We start from the raw sequence: 26,539 nt of genomic DNA on the forward strand, positions 1-26,539 counted from the left end.
CTCCTCCTCTTCTCCTTCCTTTTTCCTCCTTCTCCTCCTCCCTCCTCCTCCCCCGCTTCTCCTTCCTCCTCCTCTTTTTCCTTCTCCTCCTCCTCCTTCTTCTCCTCCTCCTCCCCACCTCTTCCTCCTCTTCCTCCTTTTCTCCCTCCTACCTTTTCCTCCTTCTCCTCCTCCTCTTCTCCTCCCCTCTTCTCCCTCCTCCTCCCCCTCTTCTCCCTCCTTCTCCTCTTTTTCCTCCTTCTCTTCCTCCTCCTCCTCTTCTCCCCCTCTTCTTCCTCCTTTTCCTCCCTCCTCCTTTTTCCTCCTCCTTCTCCTCCTCCCTTCTCTCCTTCTCCCCCACTTCTCCTTCCTCCTCCTCTTTTTCCTCCTTCTTCTCCTCCTCCCCCCTCCTCCTCTTCCTCCTTTTCTCCCCCCTTATTTTTCCTCCTTCTCCTCTTCTCCTCCCCCTTCTCCCTCCTCTTCCCCCTCTTCTCCCCCCTCCTCTTTTTCCTCCTTCTCTCCTCTTCTCCCCCTCACCTCCCTCCTCCTCCTCTTCTCCCCCTCTTCTCCTTCCTCCTCCTCTTCTCCCCCTCTTCTCCCTCCTCCTCCTCTCCTTCTCTTCCTCTCCTCCTCCTCTTCTCCCCCTCTTCTCCCTCCTCTTTCTTGTACATATTTACTATTCTATTTATTTTATTAATGATGTGTATATAACTATAAGTCTATCAATTTTGATGCTAATGATGCCTGTCTACTTGTTGTGTTTTGTTGTCTGTCTCTTCCTTCTAGACTGTGAGCCTGTTGTTGAGTAAGGATTGTCTCTATCTGTTGCTGAATTGTACTTTCCAAGTGCTTAGTACAGTGCTCTGCACACAGTAAGTGCTCAATAAATACGATTGAATGAATGAATGAATGAGTCAGAAGGACTTGGGTTCTAATCCCGGCCCCACCTCCTGTCTGCTGTGTGACCTTGGGCAAGTCACTTCACTTCTCTGGGCCTCGGTTACATTATTTGTAAAATGGGGTTTAAGAGTGTGAGCCCCTTGTTCATTCATCATTCAATAGTATTTATTGAGCGCTTACTGTGTGCAAAGCACTGTGCTAAGCGCTTGGGAGAATAGAACATGCACATGACATAGTGGAGAGAGCCCAGGCCTGGGTGTCATTAGGTCATGCGTTTTAATGCTGGCTCTGCCACTTGTCGGCTGTGTGACCTTAACTTCTCTGTGCCTCGAGTATCTCATCTGTAAAATGGCATTGAGACTGTGAGCCCCATTTGGGACAGGGACCGTGTCCAATCTGATTTTGCTCGTATCCATCCCAGCGCTTCATATAGTGCCTGGCACATAGTAAGTGCTTAACAAATACCATAATTATTATTATGTGGGACAGGGACAGTAAGCGCTCAATAAATACGATTGAATGAATGAATGTGTCCAACCTGAATGACTTGTATCTACCCCAGCGCTTAGAACAGTGCTTGGCACATAATAAGCACTTAAGTACCACAATTATTGTTATTTTTATTGAGCACTGTACTAAGCACTGGAGTAGATACAAGGTAATCAAGACCCACATGGGGCTCGTAAGTCTGAGTAGGAGGGAGAACAGGTATTGAATCCCCATTTTGCAGGTGAGGGAATTGAGGCACAGAGAAGTGAAGTGACTTTCTCAAGGCCACCCAGCAGGGAAGTGGCGGGGCCGGGATTGGAACCCAGGTGGTCTGGCACTCAGGCCCAGACTCATTCCACTAGGCCTTATGAGAAGCAGCATGGTGGGTTCTAATCCTGGCTCTGCCACTTGTCTGCTGTGTGACCTTGGGCAAGTCCCTTCACTTCTCTGTGCCTCAATTCCCTTATCTGCAAAATGGAGATTGAGACTGTAAGACCCACTTGGGCTCACTTGTCCAACCCAATTTGCTTGTACCCACCCCAGAGCTTAGTACAGTGCCTGGCACATAGTGAGCGCTTAATAAATACCATCATTATTATTATTATTATCAGGCCATGATAATCAGGCCAGACCTGGCCCTAAGGATATCACTCCACTACAGAGGCTCAGCTAGCAGCTCCTAGGTCAGCGTATATGCTTCTCAGAAGTAGAAGCCAGGTCTGTTCCCCCTGGATTAGTTTAGTTCTATTATCAGTCAATCAGTCGTATTTATCAAATCCCTGTTGGATAAAGAGCGTTGTATTTGGAAAAATGCAACTGAGTCCCTATCAATCAATCAGGTATTTATTGAACCCTCAATGTGTACAGAACACTGTACTAAGCGCTTGGGCTAGTAAAGTAGAGTTAGCAAACTCTCAAACTGCCCAAGTTATTGGCCTTCAAGCCCCACGTCCTAAGAGTCTTCATCTCATGCAAGGAGACAGAAGATGTCTTCTCTCTTGATCGTTTGATAGTGAGAGGTTGGGACTGTGCACTCTTCTCTCTTTCTCTCTCGCTCGCTACCTCTCCCCAGAGTTCCTACCTTGAGGGTTTCTGTGCTGACAGGACACATTTTTTAATCTGGGTTTTATTTTTAATGGTATTTATTAAGCACTTACTATGGGCCGGGCACTGTACTAAGCGCTGGGGTAGATATAAGCTAATTAGGTTGTACACAGTCCCTGTCCCACATAGGGTTCACAGTCTCAAACCTCATTTTACAGCCAGAGAAGTTGTGACTTGCCCCAAGTCACACACAGCAGGGAAGTGGCAGAGGCAGAATTAGAGCCCAGGTCCTTCTGACTCCCAAGCCTGTGTTGTATCCACTAGGACACACTGCTTCTCCTAGAAGCGTCCAGGAGAGGAAACCTCAAGGGTTTCCTTACTCATGGGACACTCCGGTTTTTTGTAGGGTCACATCGTGAGATCCGGGACAGTGTCCTGAAGGACCACAGTGGAGGTCACCTGCCCAGAGAGCCCCAGAGACTCTGAGATGGAGAGCGAGGAGGAGGGGCGTCCCGTCCATTTCCGATAGATCTGCCGAGATGGCCGGGCCTATAACCGAGATGCAGGAGATCCGGGCGCAGAGCAGCAGTGGACCATCTGGTCCTGAATCTTCTTTGGAGGCAAGGCAGTCCCCTCCCAACGCCTCCCTGAGCACCCCTGAGATGGGGGAGCCGCCCACAGGCATGGAGAACCAAGGTATGCTTGTTTTACTCTCACGGAGACCTTTATCCTCTAGGTTACAGGAAAGGACAGGAGAGATCTCGACAGAGATCCCTGGAAACCGATGCTGCTAGTACTTTGGTTTTCCCTCAGCAGTGGGATAACAGACAACAGTGCTCCCTAGACTGAGTTGCGCTTCGGCTGAGAGGGGCCAAAGCGCGAGAAGCAGTGTGGCCTAGTGGATAGAGCACCGGCGTTCTAATCCCAGCTCCACCACTTGTCTGCTCTGTGACCTTGGGCAACTCACTTACTTCTCTGTGATTCAGTAACCTCATCTTCAAAACGGGGACAAAGACTGGGAGCCCCATATACGATGTGGACTGTGTCCAACCTGATTAGCTTGTGTTCTCCCCAGCGCTTAGTAATAATAATAATAATAATGATGATGATGGCATTTATTAATCACTTACTATGTGCAAAACAAAACTCCTCACCCTGGGCTTCAAGGCTGTCCATCACCTCGCCCCCTCCTACCTCACCTCCCTTCTCTCCTTCTCCAGCCCACCCCGCACCCTCCGCTCCCCTGCCGCTAATCTCCTCACCGTACCTCATTCTCGCCTGTCCCGCCATCGACCCCCGGCCCACGTCATCCCCCGGGCCTGGAATGCCCTCCCTCTGCCCATCCGCCAAGCTAGCTCTCTTCCTCCCTTCAAGGCCCTACTGAGAGCTCAACTCTACCAGGAGGCCTTCCCAGACTGAGCCCCTTCCTTCCTCTCCCCCTCATCCCCCTCTCCATCCCCCCATCTTACCTCCCTCCCTTCCCCACAGTACCTGTATATATGTATATATGTTTGTACATATTTGTTACTCTATTTATTTTACTTGTACATATCTATTCTATTTATTTTATTTTGTTAGTATGTTTGGTTTTGTTCTCTGTCTCCCCCTTTTAGACTGTGAGCCCACTGTTGGGTAGGGACTGTCTCTATATGTTGCCAACTTGTACTTCCCAAGCGCTTAGTACAGTGCTCTGCACACAGTAAGCGCTCAATAAATACGATTGATGATGATGATGATGTTCTAAGCGCTGGGGAGGTTACAAGGTGATCAGGTTGTCCCACGGGGGGCTCACTCTTAATCCCCATTTTACATATGAGGTATTTGAGGCACAGAGAAGTTAAGTGACTTGCCCAAAGTTACACAGCTGACAAGCGGTGGAGTTTGGATTAGAACCCATGACTTCTGACTCCAAAGCCCTTGCCCTTTCCACTGAGCCACACTGCTTAGTGCCTGGCACATAGTAAATGTTAAAGAAGTATCATAAAAAACCAGGGGAGCTGTCTTGGAGAAAACACCAGGAATTGAAAGCTTATTTTTTCTCCCTGGTGTTTACTGGAGTGTGATCGGGATCATGAAGAAGCTTTGAAAGAGGGCTTGGATTACATTGCACATCCAGAAAAATTATTAGGCGGCAAGAGGAGTTTAATTCTACCCCTGGGAGGACATGGGAATAGCACCAGTAGAAGCCAAGTGGAATGAGGCTTTGGCTAGGCGGCGGGGAGAACTATCTCTGAGCCACAGAATGCCAAGTAGAGCAGAGAGCTAATGAAGTCACCATGGTGGCTGCTGAGTCCGGTGGGGTTTAAGCTGGTTTCCCTCTTGGTGGGCCAGGGCAGCAAATCAGCTTCCCAGTTACAGTATGTCCTAATGGACAGAGCACGGGATTGGGAGGCAGAAGGAACTAGCTTCTAATCCTGACTCCATCACTTGTCTGCTGAGTGACCTTGGACAAGTCACTTCACTTCTCTGGGCCTCAGGTCCACCATCCGTAAAATGGGGATTAAGACTGTGAGCCCTATGTGGGACAGGGACTGTGTCCAACCCGATTATCTTGTATCTACCCCAGTGTTTAGAACAGTGCCCGGCACATAATAAGCGCTTAACAAATACCATTATTATTATTACTATTCATTCATTCAGTCAGTCGTATTTATTGAGCGCTTACTGTGTGCTGAGCACTGTACTAAGTGCTTAGGAGAAGCAGCGTGGCTCAGTGGAAAGAGCCCGGGCTTTGGAGTCAGAGGTCGTGGGTTTAAATCCCAACTCCGCCAGCTGTCAGCTGTGTGACTTTGGGCAAGTCACTTCACTTCTCTGTGCCTCAGTTACCTCATCTGTAAAATGGGAATTAAAACTGTGAGGCCCCTGTGGGACAACCTGATCACCTTATATCCTCCCCAGCGCTTAGAACAGTACTTTGCATATAGTAAGCGCTTAACAAATACCATTATTATTATTATAGTGTGGCTCAGTGGAAAAGATCGGGCTTTGGAGTCAGAGGTCATGGGTTCAAATCCCGGCTCTGCCAATTGTCAGCTGTGTGACTTTGGGAAAGTCACTTAACTTCTCTGGGCCTCAGTTCCCTCATCTGTAAAATGGGGATTAAGACTGTGAGCCCCCCAAGGGACGACCTGATCACCTTGTAACCTCCCCTGCGCTTAGAACAGTGCTTTGCACATAGTAAGAGCTTAATAAATACCATCATTATTATTATTATTATTACTAATTACTACTTATTATTATTACTACTAGAGAAGCAGCGTGGCTCAGTGGAAAGAGCCCGGGCTTTGGAGTCAGAGGTCGTGGGTTTAAATTCTGACTCCGCCAACTGTCAGCTATGTGACTTTGGGCAAGTCACTTCACTTCTCTGTGCCTCAGTTACCTCATCTGTAAAATGGGGATGAAAACTGTGAGCCCCCCGTGGGACAACTTGATCACCTTGTAACCTCTCCAGCGCTTAGAACAGTGCTTTGCACATAGTAAGTGCTTAACAAATATCATTATTATTATTATTATTATTATTGGGAAGTACTATTCCTGTTGTTACCATCAGGTTTTGGCTGATAAACTAAATGAGCCCCCAGTAGAGCTTGGTTTCTCCTGGAAATGTATCTTCTAGGCTAGCAGTTGGTAGTGAGGACTTAACCACTGACCCTCTTTGCTTCTGAAAGTGCCAGATTGTAAGATCCTCAAGGCCAGGGATTGTGTCTCCCAACTTTCTCGTATTGCTCTCCCAGGCACTTAGTACAGTGCCCTGAACACAGTAAACGCTCAATGAATACCACTGATTGATTGACTCATTGCTGTAATTGAGATGAAGGGTCCAAGCTATGGGATTTGGCATGGCTCGAGGAGAAACTGAGTCGAAAATGGATCTGCTTCCTGAGGGGCGAAGAAGGCTGCCCTCCGCACCATCAGCCAAGGTCTCGGACTCCAGCAGGTGAGCTCTGTCTTCAGTCTGCAAGTAACACCTGTAATCTCTGCGTTCTCCAGTTCTGTTTTATTTCTTCACATAATCCCTTTTTTAATCCTCTTCAGAGTAATCCACCCTGGTAGGCTTTGCGCCATTGATGTTGTGAAGTTTTGAACTCCTGCATCTAGTAGTCCCAGATTTAGCTTTAAGGAGTGTCAGTCTCCTTAAATAATAATGATAACAATAGTAATAATAACAACGGCAACAATAGTGAATGTTAAGCACTACTAGAGAAGCAGCGTGGCTCGGGGGAAAGAGCCCGGCCTGTGGAGTCAGAGGTCAGGGGTTCAAATCCTGACTCCGCCAATTGTCGGCTGTGTGACTTTGGGCAAGTCACTTAACTTCTCTGTGCCTCAGTTCCCTCATCCATAAAATGGGGATTAAGACTGTGAGCCCCCTGTGGGACAACGTGATCACCTTGTAACCTCCCCAGTGCTTAGAACAGTGATTTGCACATTGTAAGTGCTTTATAAATGCCATCATTATTATTATTATTAATATTGTACCTTGTCTCTCTTGAAGCCCCGTCTAAGAGGGAGAGAATCCCAGGGGTCCAGGGCCTCCCTCCCACCTTGGGGCACTGATTATTCACCAGGATAATTGGAATTTCTCTGTTTTCCACTCAGAGTGGTTCCCAGAATGCATGTTTTCATTCCTACCCCAAGGGAGGATTCTGTAATAGGCTGGCTGCTGGGAGGGGAAAATAGCCCCCCTCTCTCCTGTGGGGAGACCATGGAGGCACTTCCAGAGAGCCTCACATGTCCATCTGCCCCCCTTCCCTCCCCCAGACCACTAGCCCTGGCAGCTTGCTGGTTCTCTTACCTTCCAGAAGCTTCCAGAAGTCTCTTCTCCCGGGCCCCGCCGCCCTCCTCCCCATTCTTTGGGCCTCCTTTTGTCTTCTCAGATTCCTCTGTTTTCCATTTTATCCTGGGACATCTTGTCATGTATAACTAACAGGCAAGCCTTTCTAACAGACACCAAGACATCAAAATTAGGGAGCCAGCAGTTGGGAATGATAATAACTGAAGACCGCAATTTATCTTAGTAAAAGTCAAGGGTCTATACATTATTCAGGTCCCGAAAATGAAGAAGCCTTAACATTTTGAAAGTAAATAGTGTGCTTTGTAATGCTCCAGGGGTGGGGGGCTGAAGAAGGGAGAGGGGTCCTGGGCAAATGTCTGACTCACTTGGGCAAATCCCGGGAAGGTGGGGTGAATCATGCCACAGTGTCTGGAGAAAAACACCCCAGGGTGCTTCCTGTTCAGAATGCTAAATTTACTGAAGGGGTTCCAGGCAAGCTCCCCATTAATTAGGCACAAAACAATTAGAGGATAATCAAGAAACACTTCCAAGTAGATAAAAGAATACAGATCTGCTGTGGCTGCTGATTTAAGCTGCCACCCAGCTGTCCAAAGAAAACTAACATCCAGCATGCAAAGCTGCCAACTGCAATGGATCCTACGAATTTTTCTTTATGCTGCCTTTTTTAAAATGGTGTTTACTAAGCCCTTACTGCGTGCCAAGTATTGTACTAAGCACTAAGATAATCAGGTTGGATACAGTCCGTCTCACAAGGGGCACACGGTCTAAGAAGGAGGAGGAAAAACATGCACTGAATCCCCATTTTACAGATGAGGATACTGAGGCACAAAGTAGTGAAGTGATAGAGCAGTCAAGTGGCAGAGACAGGATTAGAACCCAACTCCTCTGACTCCCAAATCTGTGCTCTTTCCACAAGACCACTTGAACAATTCAGCTTGGAAGATGTCATCCTTAGTCCAGGGATCAACTTCTTTTTAAGAGGATGAAGCCAGGCAATGGAAGAACTTGAAAGTCAATCAATGGTATTTATTGAGCACTTACAGTGTGCAGAGCACTATACTAAGCACTTGGGAAAGTTCACTGGTAGTATAAAAAGATACAGTCACCAGCCTCAAGGATATTAACAGTTTATCCTTCTGCCTCCTGCTCCAACTAATTGTAAATAACCTGTTGCCTACCTTCCTCATTAGATGATTCACTCCATGATGGTCTGCCCCATTAATTCCTAATGCTGGCAGTCATGGGTGTGAGAGTCAGTGTGCCCTAACTCACCACACCGAAATCAAAAGCTAGAAAACCCATCTTCTCTCTAACCTGGCATAAATCCTAGATTCAATCCTTTGTAATAATAATGGTGGTATTTGTTAAACCCTGACTATGTGCCAAGTACTGTTCTAAGCACTGGGGTAGATACAATTAATAACTACATTACTGCATTACTAATTAATCATTTCTTCTACAAGGTAGTCAGGTTGTCCCACAAGGGGCTCACAGTTTTAATCCCCATTTTACAGATGAGGTAACTGAGACCCAGCGAAGTGAAATGACTTGCCCAAAATCACACAGTTGATAAGTGGCAGAGCCGGGATTAGAACCCCCGACCTCTGACTCCCAAGGCCATGCTCTTTCCACTAAGCCACGCTGCTTCTCATAATAATAACCAGAAGAATGGTGGCAGAGAAGCAATGTGGCTTGGTGGAAAGAGCACAGGCTTGGGAGTCAGAGGACGTGACTCCACCACTTGTCTGCTGTGTGACCTTGGGCAAGCCACCTAACTTCTCTGTGCTCCAGTTACCTCATCTATAAAGTGAGGATTAAGACTGTTGGCCCCACATGGAACAACCTGATTACCTTGTATCTACCCCAGAGCTTAGAACAGTGCTCGGCACATAGTAAGCGTTCAACAAATATTATTATTATTAAGCACTTACTACATGCCTAGCAAGGGTAGATATGAGGTCAGATGCAGCCCCTGTCGCACGTGGGGCTCACAGTCTGAGGCGGAGGGGAGGCAGAGGAGGAGCCCATGAAAGGGACTGATAATGAGCAGCCAGAGAGACAGGAGGGGAACCAGGAAAGAACAGTGTCCGTGAAGCCAAGGGTGGATAATCTTTCCAGAAGAAGGGGATGGTCCACAGATGTTGAAGGCAGCTGAGAGGTTGAGGAGGATTAGAATGGAGTAGAAACTGTTGAATTTGGCAAGAAGGAAGTCATCAGTGACCTTAGAAAGGGCAGTTTCTGTGGTGGAAGGGAGTGGAAGCCAGATTGGAGAAGGTCAAGGAGAAAATTGGAGGAGAGCAAATACCATTAAAAAAAATGCAGGCAGCAGTTGAAAGCAGCCGCATATTGGCTTCTCTGAGGAATGCGCAAAGCCGCTAGTCTGCTCGTTCTTACACTTGAAGGAAATATTTCTTCCTGAGGCCCTAAATTTCTGTTTGGAGCTCCAGTGGGGAACAGCTCCACATTGCTCGGACCGATCTAGACCACACATCGCCCTGATGGCTTAATACCCATCCAATACCTGCAACACGCAATGGAGCACAAATAGAATTATAGTCTCTGCCTTGCTACCAACTTGACCATTGCAAATTGGAGCAGGATGTCTTTAGACAATTCAATGGCCAGCTGGCCTTTTACAGGATTGCGTGGATCTGCTCTGGATTCTTAAAGTTCCTCAGAACATTTAATTTTAAATGGTTGGATGGCAGACAGACTGTTGTGCCTCCTTCAGAGCAGTTGCCATGCAAACCCATTTTAGGAATGGCTTAAAAATGTATCTTAGTATACTCTTGGTGCACAACACTTCGTTCACGTACACTGGCAGCCTTTCACACTCAGTCGTCTTTCTTCGGTCGTCATTTTCACTTTGGAAATGCCCCTAAATATTAGCACACAGTAGCTTTTGACATCCTGCCAAATTTCAGCCTTCAAGCACACTGTCTGGATTTGGTAGGTAGACAGTGCACTGGAGTAAGAGTTGAGTCTGGGTAAGCTTTCTCCGGTTTTCATTTCTCTAATCAGAACTTGCTAGGTCATTTCTTTTTACTGCCAAAATGTGAAAGCCGATGAGGAATCCCACAGACGCTTTTCCATCCTTTCATATACAGGCTTAGGGATGATTTCAGATGTGCCGTTCTGATTGGGCATCTTTCTCTCCCACCCCATTGAAAAGAAGAGTCCTGAGTCAAGGGACCAGAACAAAGAAACAAGCAGGATGGCCTAGTTGAAAGAGCATCGCCCTGGGAGGACCTGAGTTCTAATCCCAGCTCTGCCAATTGTCTGCTGTGTGATCTTGGGCAAATCATTTAACTTTTCTGTGCCTTAGTACGTCAGTTGTGAAAAGAGGATTAAAACTGTGATCCCTATGTGGGACATGGACTGTGTCCAACCTGATTATCTTGTATCTACCCCTGCACTTAGTACGGTGCCTGGCACATAATAAAGCTCTTAATAAATACCATAAAAAATGTATGAGCCTGATTAGTGAAGCAGGTATATCTGATGGACACTCTGCAGGGAAGCAGGGACTCACAAATCAGTCACCTCTGGAGGATGGTCACCAAAGCACAGAAAAGAAAGAGAGATCAATCTACCAGTGGCATTTATTGAGTGCTTATTGAGCGCAGAGCACTGTATTAAGCATTCATTCATTCAACCATATTGTGTGCAAAGCACTGTACTAAGTGCTTGGGAGAGTACAATATAATAATAAACAGACATATTCCCTGCCCACATCAAGTTTACAATCCAAAGGACTTGGGAGAGAACATTACAACAGAGTTGGGGGACATGTTCCCTCCCCTCAAGAAGCTTACACTCTAGTGGGGAAGACAGGCATTAATATAAGTAAATAAATTATAGATATGGATATAAGTGCTGCACGGCTGAGGATAGGGTAAATATCAAATACCTAAAGGGTACAGATCAAAGTGCCAGGATGATACAGAAGGGACAGGGAGTTAGGGAAAAGAGGTGTTCGATTGGGAGGAACTCTTGAAGCAAAGTGGAAGAGTGATGGGCTGTTGGATATGGGTGGGGTGGGAGTTCCAGGCCAGAGGAAGGATGTGGGAAATGGGTTGGTGGTGACATAGATGAGACCAAGTTATAGTGAGCAAGCAAATGCCAGAGAAGTGAAGTGTTTGGGCTGGAATATAGTAGGAAATCAGCGAGGTAAGGTAGGAGGAGGCTAGCTGATTGAGTGATTTAAAACCGACGGTAAGGAATTTCTGTTTGAGTTGGAGGTAGATGGGCAACCACTGGAGGTTCTTGAGGAGTGCGGAGTTGTGGGCTGAACTTTTTTTTTAGGAAAACGATCCGGCCAGTGAAGTAAGGACTGGAGTGGGGAGAGCCAGCTGGCATTGGCTTTCTTGAGCCAAATCATTTCAACTCTATATTGTAAACTATAGGCTGCTTCTCGGACCAGTTGAAAGCTCACCTCCTCTAGGAGGCCTTCCTGAACTAAGCCCCCCTTTTCCTCTGTTCCCCTTCCCGTCCCCATCACCCCCACTCACTCCTTCTGCTCTACCCCGCTCCCCGCCCCACAGCACTTATGTGTATATATGTACATATTTATAATTCTATTTATTTTATTAATGATGTGCATATATCCATAATTCTATTTATATCGATGCTATTGATGCCTGTTTACTTGTTTTGTTGTCTGTCTCCCCGCTACTAGACTGTGAGCCTGTTGTGGGCAGGGATTGTCTCTTATTTGTTGCCGAATTGTACTCCCCTAGAGCTTAGTACAGTGCTCTGCACACAGTAAGCATTTGATAAATACGATTGAATGAATGAATGAAGGAATAATCCCCTTCCTCATTTCCCAGTCTGCCCCGTGATTGGCTGGATTCCCGGAGCCACTAGCTAAGCATCTAGTGTTTGAGTGGATGAACTTTCTCTCAGGGAGTTGGTCTTCCCCGGAGAGTTTCTACTCATCTTAGCAACTTCTGAGGTGCTGTCATCCCCCTCGCTTCTCATCATTGTCGTCATCAGCGTTCATTGTCGTATTTACTGAGCGCTTAGCACTGTACTGAGTGCTTGGGAGGGTAAAATATAACAATAAACAGACACATTCCCTGCCCACAACGAGCTCACATTAATATCATCATCATCACCGCCGAATACCCAACTCTGCCCCAAACACAGGAACAGAACAGGATGACGTAGCTCGGTCAAAAGAACAATATGCAAATTTTGCCCCTTAAAGGCTTAGAGATGTTCCCAACCCATAGACACGTTTTGTTTCAGATCAATTTGAACCCAATAATAATAATAATTGTGGTATTTGTTAAGCTGTTACTATGTGCCAGGCACTGTACTAAGTGCTGGGGAAGATACAGGTAATCAGGATGATTACAGTCCCTGTTCCACATGGGTTTTACAGTCTTAATCCCCTTTTTACAGATGAAGTAACTGAGGCAAAGAGAAGTGAAGTGACGTGCCCAGAGTCACATAGCAGACAAGTAGTGGCGCTAGGATTAGAACCCAGGTCCTTCTGACTCCTAGGGCCATGCTGTATCCACTAGGCCACGCTGAGTTTTGAAGTAGCAGGTTTATGACAATTAACAGATGGCAGCCTGACTTTATTCTCTCCCCTCCTTACTGTGGCCTAGTGGAAAGAGCACTGCCTGGGAGTCGGAGGATCTAGGCTCTAATTCCAGCTCTGTTGGTTGCCTGCTGTGTGACTTCGGGGAAGTCACTTAACTTCTCTGGACGCCATCTGTAAAATGGGGATTCATGTCCTCCTTCCTACTTAATCTGTGAGCTCCTTGTGGGACAGGAACTGCTTCTGACCTAATTAACTTGGATCTACCCCAGCTTTTAGACCAGTGCTTGACACAGAGTAAGCACTTAATGAATACTGTTGTTATTATTATTATTATTATTTCTCTGGCTATAGTTTTAAAATGATATTCTGTTCTCCTTCCTCTTCCCTCCAGGGGCTGTTTGATGAGGGTCTCACCAGTCACTTTCTAGAGTTGAAGCTAACTCCTGTCTCCTGGGTAGCATTCACTCTTACAGTGTGGCAGATGGTTACGTCTCACACTGGGTGTGAGCTTTCTACAGAATGCTTTCTGCCTCTTTCAGCAAACCCCAGCAAATGAAGTCTTTTTGACCTTTTCAGAAATATCATCGAAGTAGATGGTGCTGGATAGAAGTGACAGCTTTTTTGCCATGTTGCTCAACTTAAAAGTTCACTCCAAGCTCCTGCCCTAGGGTATAACTCCGTCAAGTAATTGCTGCCTTTACCCAGGGATTGATTAGAAGCAGCATGGCTTAATGGATGGTTCTGCATGCATGCATGCAAGCGGCATGGCCCAGCACACAGTTGGCGCTCAATAAATACGATTGAATGAACAAATTAAAGAAGATGGGCTTGAGTCAGAGGTCATGGGTTCTAATCCCAGATCTGCCACTTGTCAGCTGTGTGACTTTGGGCAAGTCACTTAACTTCTCTGGGCCTCAGTTAACCTCATCTGTAAAATGGGGATTAAGACTGTGAGCCCCACATGGGACAACCTGCTTACCTTGTATCTACCCCAGTGCTTAGAACAGTACTTGGCACATAGTAAGCGCTTAACAAATACCATTATTATTATTATCATTGTTTTTCCTTTCAAGGTAGCTGATTAGCTTGTTTGAACCCCAGCGTTTAGAACAGTGCCTGCAGCGTGGCTCAGTGCTCTCTGCTGCTAATCTCCTCACCGTACCTCGTTCTCGCCTGTCCCACCATCGACCCCCGGCCCACGTCATCCCCCGGTCCTGGAATGCCCTCCCTCTGCCCATCCGCCAAGCTAGCTCTCTTCCTCCCTTCAAGGCCCTACTGAGAGCTCACCTCCTCCAGGAGGCCTTCCCACACTCAGCCCCTTCCTTCCTCTCCCCCTCGTCTCCCTCTCCATCCCCCCATCTTACCTCCTTCCCTTCCCCACAGCACCTGTATATATGTATATATGTTTGTACATATTTATTACTCTATTTATTTATTTATTTATTTTGCTTGCACATATCTATTCTATTTATTTTATTTTGTTAGTATGTTTGGTTTTGTTCTCTGTCTCCCCCTTTTAGACTGTGAGCCCACTGTTGGGTAGGGACTGTCTCTATATGTTGCCAACTTGTACTTCCCAAGCGCTTAGTACAGTGCTCTGCACACAGTAAGCTCTCAATAAATACGATTAATGATGATGATGATGATGATGATGGAAAGAGCACAGGCTTTGGAGTCAGAGGTCATGGTTTCATGTCCCGGCTCTACCAATTGTCAGCTGTGTGATTTTGGGGAAGTCACTTAACTTCTCTGTGCCTCAGTTACCTCATCTGTAAAATGGGAATTAAGACTGTGAGCCCCCCGTGGGACAATCTGATCACCTTGGAACCTCCCCAGCGCTTTGAGCAGTGCTTTGCACATAGTAAGTGCTTAATAAATGCCATTATTATTATTAGTAGTAGTAGTAGTAGTAAGCACTTAACAAAGACCATTAAAAAAATTCCTCTTTTGAATGAATGCTGAGACTCTGAAAAGGATCGGTTGGTTTTTTCACCTGACACGCTATCCTTAAAGGTCCCAGTAGATTAGTACCTCTTCCCTCTCCCTAGTGGATAGAACACCGACCAGGGAATCAGAAGGTCATGGGTTCTAATCCCAGCTCTGCCACTTGTCTGCTCTGTGACCTTGGGCTTGTCACTTCACTTCTCTGGGCCTTAGTTACCTTAGCTGTAAAATAGGGATTGAGACTGTGCACCCCATGTGGAACCGGGACTGTGACCAACCTGATTAGCTTGTATCTGCCCCAGCACTTAGTACAGTGCCTGGTGTAGTGTAAGTACTTAACAAATACCACAGTTATTATTACTGCCATTTTTGTTTTGTGGACACACCCTTGACAGAAATCCCTGAGCTTTCGGAAGAACTGGATGTTCTGCAGTCTTTTTGCAGCTTGAAGATAAGCCAGATCCAACGCCAGCAGGCCCACAGCCGCGGACCTAAAAACCCAGCACTTTCCTTCGATTCCAGGAAGGCTGTGACAGAGCAGTTGAACCACGACATTCCTGATCAGCTGGTGAGCAGACTCCGTCTGAAAAACATCCTAGAGACAGTGCAACAGGTAACCTATCCAAAGCAAGTCACCATCACCGTCATAATAGTACTTATCAAGCCCTTACTATGTGCCCAGCATAGTACTGAGCACTTATTGCATCCCCCCTTGACCACTGCATCAGCCTCCTCACTGACACCATCCCCCTCACACACACCTGCATCCTCGCTCTCCCCTCTTCAACTTTCCACACCTCCCATGCCTTCAACGTCCTGGAAAACCCCCCAGCTCTCCGAAAAGCAGCAAGGCCTAATAGAAAGAACGTGGGCTGGGGAATCAGAGGACCTGGATTCTAAACCCAGTTCTGCCACTTGCCAGCTGTATGATCCTGGGCAATTCACTTAATTTCCCTGTGCTTGAGTTACCTCATCAGTAAAATCAATCAATCAGTTGTTTTTATCGAGCACTTACTGTGTGCAGAGCACTATACTAAATGCTTAGGAGTGTACAATACAACAGAGTTGGTAGACACATTCCCTGCCCACAGTGAGCTCACAGTCTAGAGGGGGAGACAGACATTAATATAAATACATAAATAATGGATATGTACGTAAATGCTGTGGGGATGAGGGGAGGAGTGAATAAAGGCGGCAGATCAAGGTGACATAGAAGAGAGTGGGAGAAAAGGAAATGAGAGCTTTGTCAGGGAAGGCCTCTTGGAAGAGATGTTCTGTTTTGAGCATGATAAGTTTGAGGTGATGGCAGGGCATCCAAGGAGAGATGTCTTGTAGGCAGGAGGAAATGCGAGACTGCAGAGAGGGAAAGAGATCAGAGCTGGAGATGTAGATTTGGGAATCATCAGTGTAGGGGTGATAGGTAAAGTCATGGGAGTGAATGAGTTTTCTTGGAAGTAAGTGTAGATGGAGAATAGAAGGAGACTCAGAACTGAACCTTGAGGAACTCCCACATTTAGGGATTGGAGGCAGAAGAGGAGCCTGTGGAAAGAGGCCTGGGAGAGATAGAAGGGGAACCAGGAGAGGACGGTGTCAGTGAAGCCGACGTTGAATATTGTTTCCAGGAGAAGGGGGTAGTCGACAATATTGAAAGCAGCTGAGTGGTTGAGAAGGATTAAGATGGAGTCTGTGGAGTGACTGGGATGGAAGCCAGATTGGAGGGGGGTCAAGGAGAAAATTTGAGGAGAGGAACAGGAGACAGCAGGTGTAGACGACTCATTCAAGGAGTTTGGAGTGGTAGGAGGAAGATGGGGGGGGTAATAACTGGAGGGATTTGGGTTCAAGGGTTTTTTTTAGGATAAGGGAGACATAGGCATGTTTGAAAACAGTGGGGAAGACATCATTGGAGTGTGAACAATTGAAGATGGTGATCAGGGAGGGAAGAAGGGAAGGGGCAAGTACTTTGAGAAGGTGCGGGGTCGGATGTGCTGGTGGAGGGGGTGGATTTTGAAAGAATGTAGGAGATCTCCTCTTGAGAGACTGCTGGGAAAGATGGGAGGGAGGGACTGGAGAGGAGCAGGAGAGATTTTAGGGAGATCACGCCTGATAGTTTCAATGGGGATTAAGGCTGTGAGCTCCGTGTATCCAACCTGATGATCTGGTATCAACCCCAGCCCTTACTACAGTGCCAGGCTCATAGTAAGTGCTTAATAAATACCATAAAACAAAACAACAACAACAAAAAAAACCCTATCCTCCCTCTCACACCTGCGGGGATGGCCATGAGAGGAGAATCAATCAATCCATCGATCAGTAGTATTTATTGAGCGCTTACTGTGTGCAGAGCATCGTACCAGGAATTTGGGAAAGTGCATAGAGTCTATAGTCACGTTCCGTGCCCACAACGAGCTTATAGTCTGGAGACGTTCAGGAGACGACAGAGACAGCATTTCATGTAAACATTCCTGGTTAAATGTCTGATGAGTTTTCCTCCAGTTACTTCTTCCATTGTGCAACTAGCCGTGAAGCCTTGAGGAACTTGGGCATGAAGAAGTAAGCCATCTAATAGACATGGCGCTTCCATCTCTGTATTCATGGGAAATGTGACATTTGAAAACGTTTTGGTAACTTTCCACCTCATGCATGAAGGGAATTTCTTGGGTCTAGATCCCAGGATTTAGATTTGGAAGAAAATATTTTTAATAAAGCTTTGGTGATTTATTCATTTGACTTAGAGTAGTGTAGTAGTAGTAGTAATGGGAGTAGCATTTATTGAGTGCCCTCTTGGGGGTGCACTGTACTGGCTGCTTGGGAAGTAGAGAATAACAAGTGACATTCATTCATTCATTCAATCGTATTTATTGTGCGTTTACTGTGTGCAGAGCACTGTACTAAACGCTTACCTCCTCCAGGAGGCCTTCCCAGACTGAGCCCCTTCCTTCATCTCCCCCTCGTCCCCCTCTCCATCCCCCCGTCTTACCTCCTTCCCCTCCCCACAGCACCTGTATATATGTATATATGTTTGTACATATTTATTACTCTATTTATTTACTTTACTTGTACATATCTATTCTATTTATTTTATTTTGTTAATATGTTTGGTTTTGTTCTCTGTCTCCCCCTTCTAGACTGTGAGCCCACTGTTGGGTAGGGACTGTCTCTATATGTTGCCAACTTGTACTTCCCAAGCGCTTAGTACAGTGCTCTGCACACAGTAAGCGCTCAATAAATACAATTGATTGATTGATTGGGAAGTACAAGTTGGCAACATATAGAGACGGGCCCTGCCCAACAATGGGCTACCTTGCCCACAAAGAGCGTAGTCTAGTATTGGGAGAGACTGATAGCGAAATATGTATAATAATAATAATACTAATGATGGCATTTGTTAAGCGTTTACTATGTGCTATGCACTACTAAGTGCTGGGGTAGCCAGGTTGTCCCACGTGGGGCTCACAGTCTTAATCCCTATTTTCCAGATGAGGTAACTGAGGCAGAGAGAAGTGAAGTGACTTGCCCAGAGTCACACAGCTGACAAGCGGCGGAGGCAGGATTAGAACCCATGATCTCTGAATCGTTGGATTGGTCCTGGTTGGGGTCCAGGGGGCTTGGGCGAGACCAACGCCCCCTGTGGGGGGGGGGGGGGGGGGGGCAGGGATGCCGGGCCCAGGCGGAGACGAGGCCCTGTGCAGGGCTGGAGAAGGGGGAGGCCTGAGGGGACCATTATAATAATAATAACGACATGTGTCAAACACTTATACTACGTGTAAAGCACTGTTCTAAGCACTGCCTGCCCTACTGAGAGCTCACCTCCTCCAGGAGGCCTTCCCAGACTGATCCCCCTTTTTCCTCTCCCCCTCCCCATCCCCCTCCACCCTACCTCCTTCCCCTCCCCACAGCACCTGTATATGTTTGTACAGATTTGTTACTCTATTTATTTTATTTCTACATATTCTATTTAGTTTATTTGGTTAATATGTTTTGTTTTGTTTTGTTGTCTGTCTCCCCCGTCTAGACTGTGAGCCCGCTGTTGGGTAGGGACCGTCTCTATATGTTGCCGACTTGTACTTCCCAAGCGCTTAGTACAGTGCTGTGCACACAGTAAGCACTCAATCAGTAGGATTGAAGTTTTGTTGTCTGTCTTCCCCTTCTAGACTGTGAGCCCACTGTTGGGTAGGGACTGTCTCTAGATGTTGCCGACTTGTACTTCCCAAGCGCTTAGTACAGTGCCCTGCACACAGTAAGCGCTCAATCAATAGGATTGAAGTTTTGTTTTGTTGTCTGTCTCCCCCTTCTAGACTGTGAGCCTGCTGTTGGGTAGGGACCGTCTCTAGATGTTGCCAACTTGGACTTTGCAAGTGCTTAGTACAGTGCTCTGCACACAGTAAGTGCTCAATCAATAGGATTGAAGTTTTGTTTTGTTGTCTGTTTCCCCCTTGTAGATTGTGAGCCTGCTGTTGGGTAGGGACCATCTTTATGAGTTGCCGACTTGTACTTCCCAAGTGCTTAGTACAGTGCTCTGCACACAGTAAGCGCTCAATCAATAGGATTGAAGTTTTGTTTTGTTGTCTGTCTCCCCCTTCTAGACTGTGAGCCCTCTGTTGGGTAGGGACAGCCTCTATGTGTTGCCGACTTGTACTTCCCAAGCGCTTAGTACAGTGCTCTGCACACAGTAAGCGCTCAATAAATACGATTGAATGAATGAATGAATGAATGACTCCCAAGCCCGTGCTCTTTCTACTAAGCCACACTGCTTCAATTACAGATTTACTGATAGAGTGGTGGAAATAAATAAATCGAACAGATATATGTATCTGAGTACAGTAGAGCTAGTGATGGTAGGGGAAACCCAAGGTGAACTCAGTGTATGTCCCTACACTAATAATAATAAGTGCTGACTCTGTGCCAATCACTGTAGTGGATACACTATAAGCAGATCGGAAACAGTCCTGTCCCATAGTCTCAGAGGAAGGGATAACAGGTACTTTATCCCAATTTTACCGATGAGACCACTGAGGCACAGATAAGTGAAGTGACTTGGCCAAGGTCACACAACTGACAACTGGCAGAGCTGAATTTAGAACCCAGGTCCTCCAACTCCCAGGCCTGTTCTCTTTCCACTGGACTACCGTGCTTCTCTAATTTGGGGCAGTTGGCCAGTTGAAATGGTCATCTTTGACCAGTCAGTCACATGGCTGTGACTATTAAAATGGTGTGAGAAAATTCCAATGTTTTCTTCTTTATTCTTTACTCTAATGGATGTAGCACTAAGCATATTGCATTACTGAAGGATTTTCCTTCCAGTAATGCAAGGTGGTCACCTGGGAAACTTCTGAGAATTTACCAACAGCGTTCAAATTGAATTTGACAGGCGTAAGTCACGCTTGAAATTAAACTTATCATTTCCCAGAGACATGCTGAAATCGTATCGGCCTTAGCTGCAGAAAGTTTTGGGCTATAAGGGAGAGGAAGGGCAGGTGTAGTAATTATGCTAGGAGAAACCAGTAGGATTTAGAGACCGATTGCACTGCCAGCGGAGAGACCCACCTTCCCCTCAGCCCCAGGGGACCTTCCTTGTACTGGCAAGAAGGAAAAGACTAATCCTTGGTGCCATCCTGTCTTTATCTCGGACCTGTCCGATGTGGGCCCTATCCGACTCAAACTTTTATACGTCAAAGCCTTTGGTCAATCACTGCTTCTTATTGAGTGTTTACCATATGCTCCGTTCTAAGCGCTTGGGCAAGAATGCAGCAAAATTAGCAGACCATGAGTTTACAGACCAGAAGGGGCAGGGAGACTTTACTATGATGAAGTGGTTTTATAGTGAAAGATGTATGTGAGTGCTGTGGGGTTGGATGGGGTGAATGGCATGACCAGGGCAGAAAACTAGGGGAATTTAGAAGGGGCACTGGGTAAGAGGATCATGGGCAGCAGAGCGAGTAGGATGGCCCAGGTGCGGATTGGTGAGCGTATACCTCACGTGTATATGTGTACCCCAAGAGTCTACGCCACTTTGCCCAAGGAGACTCTGTAAGGCCCTGCCTGACGTCGCTCTCCTCACCTGGGACCTCCAGCTGGGTGGTGTTTTATGGTATTAACTGTATGCCAGGCACTCTTCTGGGCACTTGGGTAGAAGCAAAGAAGTAAGGTTGAACACGGTCCGTGTCCCGTGTGGGGCTCACAGTTGCAACCCCCATTTTAAAGATGAGTTAGCTGAGGCCCAGAGAAGTGAAGTGACTTGCCCAAGGTCACACAGCAGACAAATGATGGGTTTGTGGCAACTGGAAGTTGTAGTTTTGTTTTGTTGTCTGTCTTCCCCTTCTGGACTGTGAGCCTGTTGTTGGATAGGGATTGTCTCGCTCTGTTGCCGAATGGTACTTTCCAAGTGATTAGTACAGTGCTGTGCACATAGTAAGCGCTCAATAAATTCGATTGAATGAATGAATTTGGGAGGCATAAAGGACAGAGAGGAGTCAAAGATAAAGTTTTGAGAGGTCATAGGGCAGGGAGGATGGGGGTAATGATGATCCTGATGGAAGAGAGGGAAAAAGAAACAGTGTGACCTGATGGAAAGAGCACGGGCATGGGAGTCAGAAGACCTGGATTCTAATCCTGACTCGGCTACCTGTCTGCCATGTGACCTTGGGCAAGTCACTTAACTGCCCTGTGCTTCAGTCCCTCATCTTTAAAATGAGGATTAAGAGTGTGAGCCCTATGTGGGACACGGACTGTGCCCAACTGTTTATCTTGTTTCTTGCCACAACACTTAGCACAGTAGCTGACACATAGTAAGTACTTAACAAATACCATATAAAAGATAGAAAGATGGTTTAGAAGAGATGAGTTCCGTTTTTGCCAGTACTTCCCAAGCACTTAGTACAGTGCTCTGCACACAGTAAGTGCTCAATAAATACGATTGAATGAATGAATGAGTATTGAGTCTAGGGGAGGCAGCATGGCTCAGTGGAAAGAGCACGAGCTTTGGAGTCAGAGGTCATTGGTTCAAATCCCGGCTCCGCCACTTGTCAGCTGTGTGACTCTGGGCAAGTCACTTCACTTCTCTGTGCCTCAGTTACCTCATCTGTAAAATGGGGATTAAGACTGTGAGCCCCACGTGGGACAGCCTGATCACTTTGTAAACTCCCCAGCGCTTAGAACAGTGCTTTGCACATAGTAAGTGCTTAATAAATGCCATTATCATTATTATTATTATTATTAGGGTGCTGGTGGGACATCTCTGCGGAGCTAATTGGAGGCTGAAGGAGATAAAGGTCATAAGGCAGATTGGGGGGGTCATCTGCCGAAGATGACAGAGGGAGGCAGAAGGTTCTTCAAAGGGCATCTGGGCTACAAGACTCTCCAAAGGGCAGCTGGGCTAGAAGGCGCTCCAGAAACCCCCTGTCCATCCACAGTTGGAGCAATTTACAATCAGCCCTCAAACTGGAAGGAATTTGAGTTAAGGCAAACGGGACTTCAGTTTTGCAATTTACCCCTATTTCAACTTTGCGGCCTCAGTTGCCTTTTTGGAACAAGCTTAGGGGAGAGCCCTGGGAAATGGGGAAACAATTTTAAAAGCCACGGTGAGTAGAAGAGGTGGGACAAAGTTTAAAGAGGATGGGTGGGAATGGAGCCAGAAGGGTCTGGGGGTGGATGATCACGGGAGGGGGCAGAAGGACTCCCAGATCGATCGCCAGGCAGAGTCACCTGGGAGGGTCAATGCCCATTTCCTCACCAATGAAATAAAAACCAGTTCCACTATGTCAGAACCTCTCAGATTCAATTTAAAAACATGGCTGTAGCCAGGTCACTCATCAGTAATTGAGTAGATGATTCAGAGTCATTTTGATAAAAAACAGGCTATCTAACCTGGGTTCAGGAACACATCCCATATTTATAATGGGTGAGAGAATTGGTTCCAACTTACTCTTTATCTTGGAACTTTCAGGAACGAATTGCGTCATGATACACTTACTGGTTACTTGGGGGTGTGCAATACAACAGAGTTGGAGACACAGTCCCTGCCCACAAGGAGCTTACTATGTAGACCATCATGGGTGCATACCCCTCCCTTCCAAAAGTGACTCAATTAATGATATTTAAGTGCTTACTGTGTGCAGAGCACTGTATCAAGCCCTTGGGAGAGGGCAATACAACAGAGTTGGGGGATATATATATATATACTGTGTATACATATATATATACTGTGTATACATATTTATGTATATATGTATGCATGTATATACTGCATATATGTACATATATGCTGTACTGTATATATATACAGTATATATATGTATGCTGTATATATACTGTATATATATGTATGTATATATGTATATATACTGTGTATATATATATATATATATATATATACTGTGAGGGGCTCTAGACTGTGAGCCCCTTCTAGACTTGAGCCCACTGTTGGGTAGGGACCATCTCTATATGTTGCCAACTTGTACTTCCCAACCGCATAGTACAGTGCTCTGCACATGGTAAGCGCTCAATAAATACGATTGAATGAATGAATATATAAAATGGCATTTATTAAGCACTCACTATGTGCAAAGCACTGTTCTAAGCACTTGGGAGGTTACAAAGTGATCAGGTTGTCCCACAGCGGGGGCTCACAGTCTTAATCCCCATTTTACAGATGAGGTAACTGAGGCACAGAGAAATTAAGTGACTTGCCCAAAGTCACACAGCTGACAAGTGGCAGAACAGGGATTTGAACTCATGACCTCTGACTCCAAAGCCCAGGCTCTTTCCACTGAGCCACGCTGCTTGTCTAAGGTCATATCCCAGCAAGGAGCTTACATCTAGAGGTGGAGTGATTACAGCTGTTTTCTTGCTTTTATTACCGGCCCATGTATACTGGCTGCAAGTGTCCAACAACTGAACTCTGCCCGGTGAACAAACAAAACCTTTTCTTAAAAAACAAAAAAAAAAACCCTTTCTAGAGACCAACAGCTCCAGTTATTTTCAGTGCTGGAAGGAAACGGCTTCAATCGTTACACTGTTTCAAAGTGTACTACAAAATGACACGTGAATTTATTCTTAGGAGGGAATTTTGGGAATGCCTTTGCAGAAACGCACATTAAAACTCGACCAAGAATACTTGGTAGATAAAACTACACCCCCTTGGACTGGCACCATAGTTAAACACAGACAGGAAACTGCTAATGCACCATCTCTTCTTCTCTACTCCTCTCCTTATCCTCTACTATTTCCTCTATTTTTAATTTTAATGTATGTCTCCCCCTCCAGCTCCTTGTGATCAGGGATAATAATAGTAATAATAATAATAATAATAATGATAGCGTTTATTAAGCACTTACTATGTGCAAAGCACTGTTCTAAGCACTGGGGAGGTTACAAGGTGATCAGGTTGTCCCACGGGGGAGCTCACAGTCTTAATCCCCATTTTACAGATGAAGTAACTGAGGCACAGAGAAATTAAGTGACTTGCCCAAAGTCACACAGCTGACAGCTGGCAGAGCCGGGGTTTGAACCCATGACCTCTGACTCCAAAGCCCATGCTCTTTCCACTGAGCCACGCTGCTTCTCATCATGGGATCATGATCTACCATCTCTGTCGTATTATTCTTTCCCAAGCACTTAGTACAGCACTCTGCTCACAGGACGTGCTCAATAAATACCACTGATGGATTGACCTCCTGTTTTTATCATAAGATTTCGTGTAAATCATTGAACACTGGTGGCTTCAGGATTCATTCTCTCCCCTTCCCGTCAGAGTTTCTTTAGGGGCATGGGTGGCTGAGACTGAGTCTAGCAATAGCCCATGCCTAGTGCAGGAATGGAAAGCTCATAACTAACCAAAGTAGAATTGGATGCCTCCCAAACCAAATGAACCTTAAATAAAACCATGGTTGCTGCTAGAAACGGGGAGTGGCTAATGAAATAGAGCAAAAAGTCCCATTCATCAGGACAATAGTGTGGAAAGATGGAGACAAGTCCTGCTAGACCAGCCCCTGGCCTTGGCCTCTAGACCACAGGAAAGAAGCTGAGGCCCTCTTGCACTTCTGATTCCAACACAGAACTGGGAGTCAGAGGACCTGGGTTCAAATTCCAGCTCTGCCTCTTGCCCCCTGGGTGACCTTGGACAAGTCACTTCACTTCTGCGGGCCTCAGTTTCCTCACCTGCCAAATGGGGGATGGTCTCTATCTTCTTAGACCGGGAGGCCCATGTGGGACAGAGACTATATCCGGCCTGATTATCTGTGTCTCTCCCTTAGCACAACGCTTGGCACATAGTGGGTGTTTAACAAACAGCCCGCTTGTTATAATTCCTTGTTTGCAGGTGGCAGCTGTTCAACTGCACCAGCCCGCCCAGTGTCCCGACTGCAACAAGCAAAGAGCCCAGATGGGCCAGGTGACCTTCCTTAGGCGAAAGAAGACCCTCCTGGAATCAGTTCTACTCCAAGAAAAAATGGAAGAACAGCTTTATACCAAAGTTAGTAGTTAGTCCCCCTCCCCACCTTTACCGCCCCCCACCCACTCCAGCCTCCCAATCCCAAATCCCGGGAAACATGGGATCCCTGTTCTGATCTCTTGTTGAGAGAGAGAGGCAGCAGTGCCATTCGATTACACCCAAATGGCAGAAGCTGGAAATGGTTCCCTTCTGCCCAGTGCATAAAATTATCTGGCCTTTCAACCCCACTTTCAACAGGTCAGCCAGTGGTATCTATTTTTTGAGCCCTTGCTGAGCACTGTTCTAAGCACTAGGGAGAATACGTAGAAGCAGCATGGCTTAATAGATAGAGCACAGGCCTGGGAGTCTGAAGAATCTGGATTCTAATTCTGGATCCTCCACAAGATGATGATGGTATTTGTTAAGCGCTTACTATGTGCCAAGCACTATTCTAAGCCCTGGGGTAGATACAACGTAATCAGGTTGTCCCACGTGGGGCTCACAGTCATAATCCCCACTTTACAGATGAGGTAACTGAGACCCAGAGAAGTTAAGTGACTTGCCCAGAGTCACACAGCTGACAAGTGGTGGAGTGTCTGCAGTGTGACCTTGGGCAAGTCACTTAACTTCTCTGGGCCTCTGTCACCTCATCTGTAAAATAGGGATTAAGAGTGTGAGCTCCATATGGGACAACCTGCTCAACTTGTCCAACCTGATTAACTTTTATCTACCCCAGTGCTTAGTACAGTGCCTGGCACATAGTAAGAGCTTAACAAGTACCGTTGCTATTATTTATTATTGAACAGTAGCGTCGGCCTTGCCGAATGGATAAAAAGTAAAAGTGGAGAGACAGAAGTAGTCTGGTGGCAGGTGAAGGGCGGAGGCTGATGGAGTTATACATCGGCCTCCTCAAGATTCTGAAACCGCCCCGGGCTCTTCCGAACATGCCACCCTGGGGCTGGCTGTCACAGTCCTGAGGGGCAGGGGGTGGGGTCTGAGTCGCCAGGGCTGACCCCTCTTCCTCTTTCCAGGATGTGATCACCCGCCTGGGAGAGGTGCATCAGAGCCTCCCCAGCCTTTGGGCGGGCCCACGGTGGGTCTGGACAGAGCTGAACGCCAAGGCTCAGGCCCAGTGGTCTCAGATCCCGACGAGCCCGAAGCCGAGAGGGTTGTCGGCGGAAGATCCAGTCACCTCCCCTGCTGCTCCGCCAGCTCCTCTCCCCCGCTGAAGAGGATGCGATCTGGAGGTCTCAGGGGCCGGGATCAGCAGTGTGCAACTCTGCGGTCAGATCGGTAAAGCCCCTCTCGCATCCCTACCGACCGGAAAGACACTCACTTCACAATCCCAGCTGGAGAAATGCTTCCGGAGGCACAGCTCTCAAGCCGCCTCATCTAATACATTGTTCATGCGGTA

General features: G+C 46.7%; 1 protein-coding gene across 1 annotated transcript; it reads left to right on the forward strand.

The window, feature by feature from the left end:
• The first annotated feature begins 811 nt into the window (after positions 1–811).
• On the forward strand, positions 812–26,539 carry C6H8orf48 (chromosome 6 C8orf48 homolog). Its single transcript, XM_038748269.1, is given in 7 exon segments — positions 812–851; positions 2,819–2,928; positions 2,930–3,108; positions 6,224–6,349; positions 15,095–15,312; positions 25,015–25,167; positions 26,157–26,539. Coding segments are annotated over 6 exon segments (903 nt in total). The 5' UTR covers positions 812–851; positions 2,819–2,899; the 3' UTR covers positions 26,355–26,539.

This window comes from Tachyglossus aculeatus, chromosome 6 (assembly GCF_015852505.1).
Source record: "Tachyglossus aculeatus isolate mTacAcu1 chromosome 6, mTacAcu1.pri, whole genome shotgun sequence".
Lineage (NCBI taxonomy): Eukaryota > Metazoa > Chordata > Mammalia > Monotremata > Tachyglossidae > Tachyglossus > Tachyglossus aculeatus.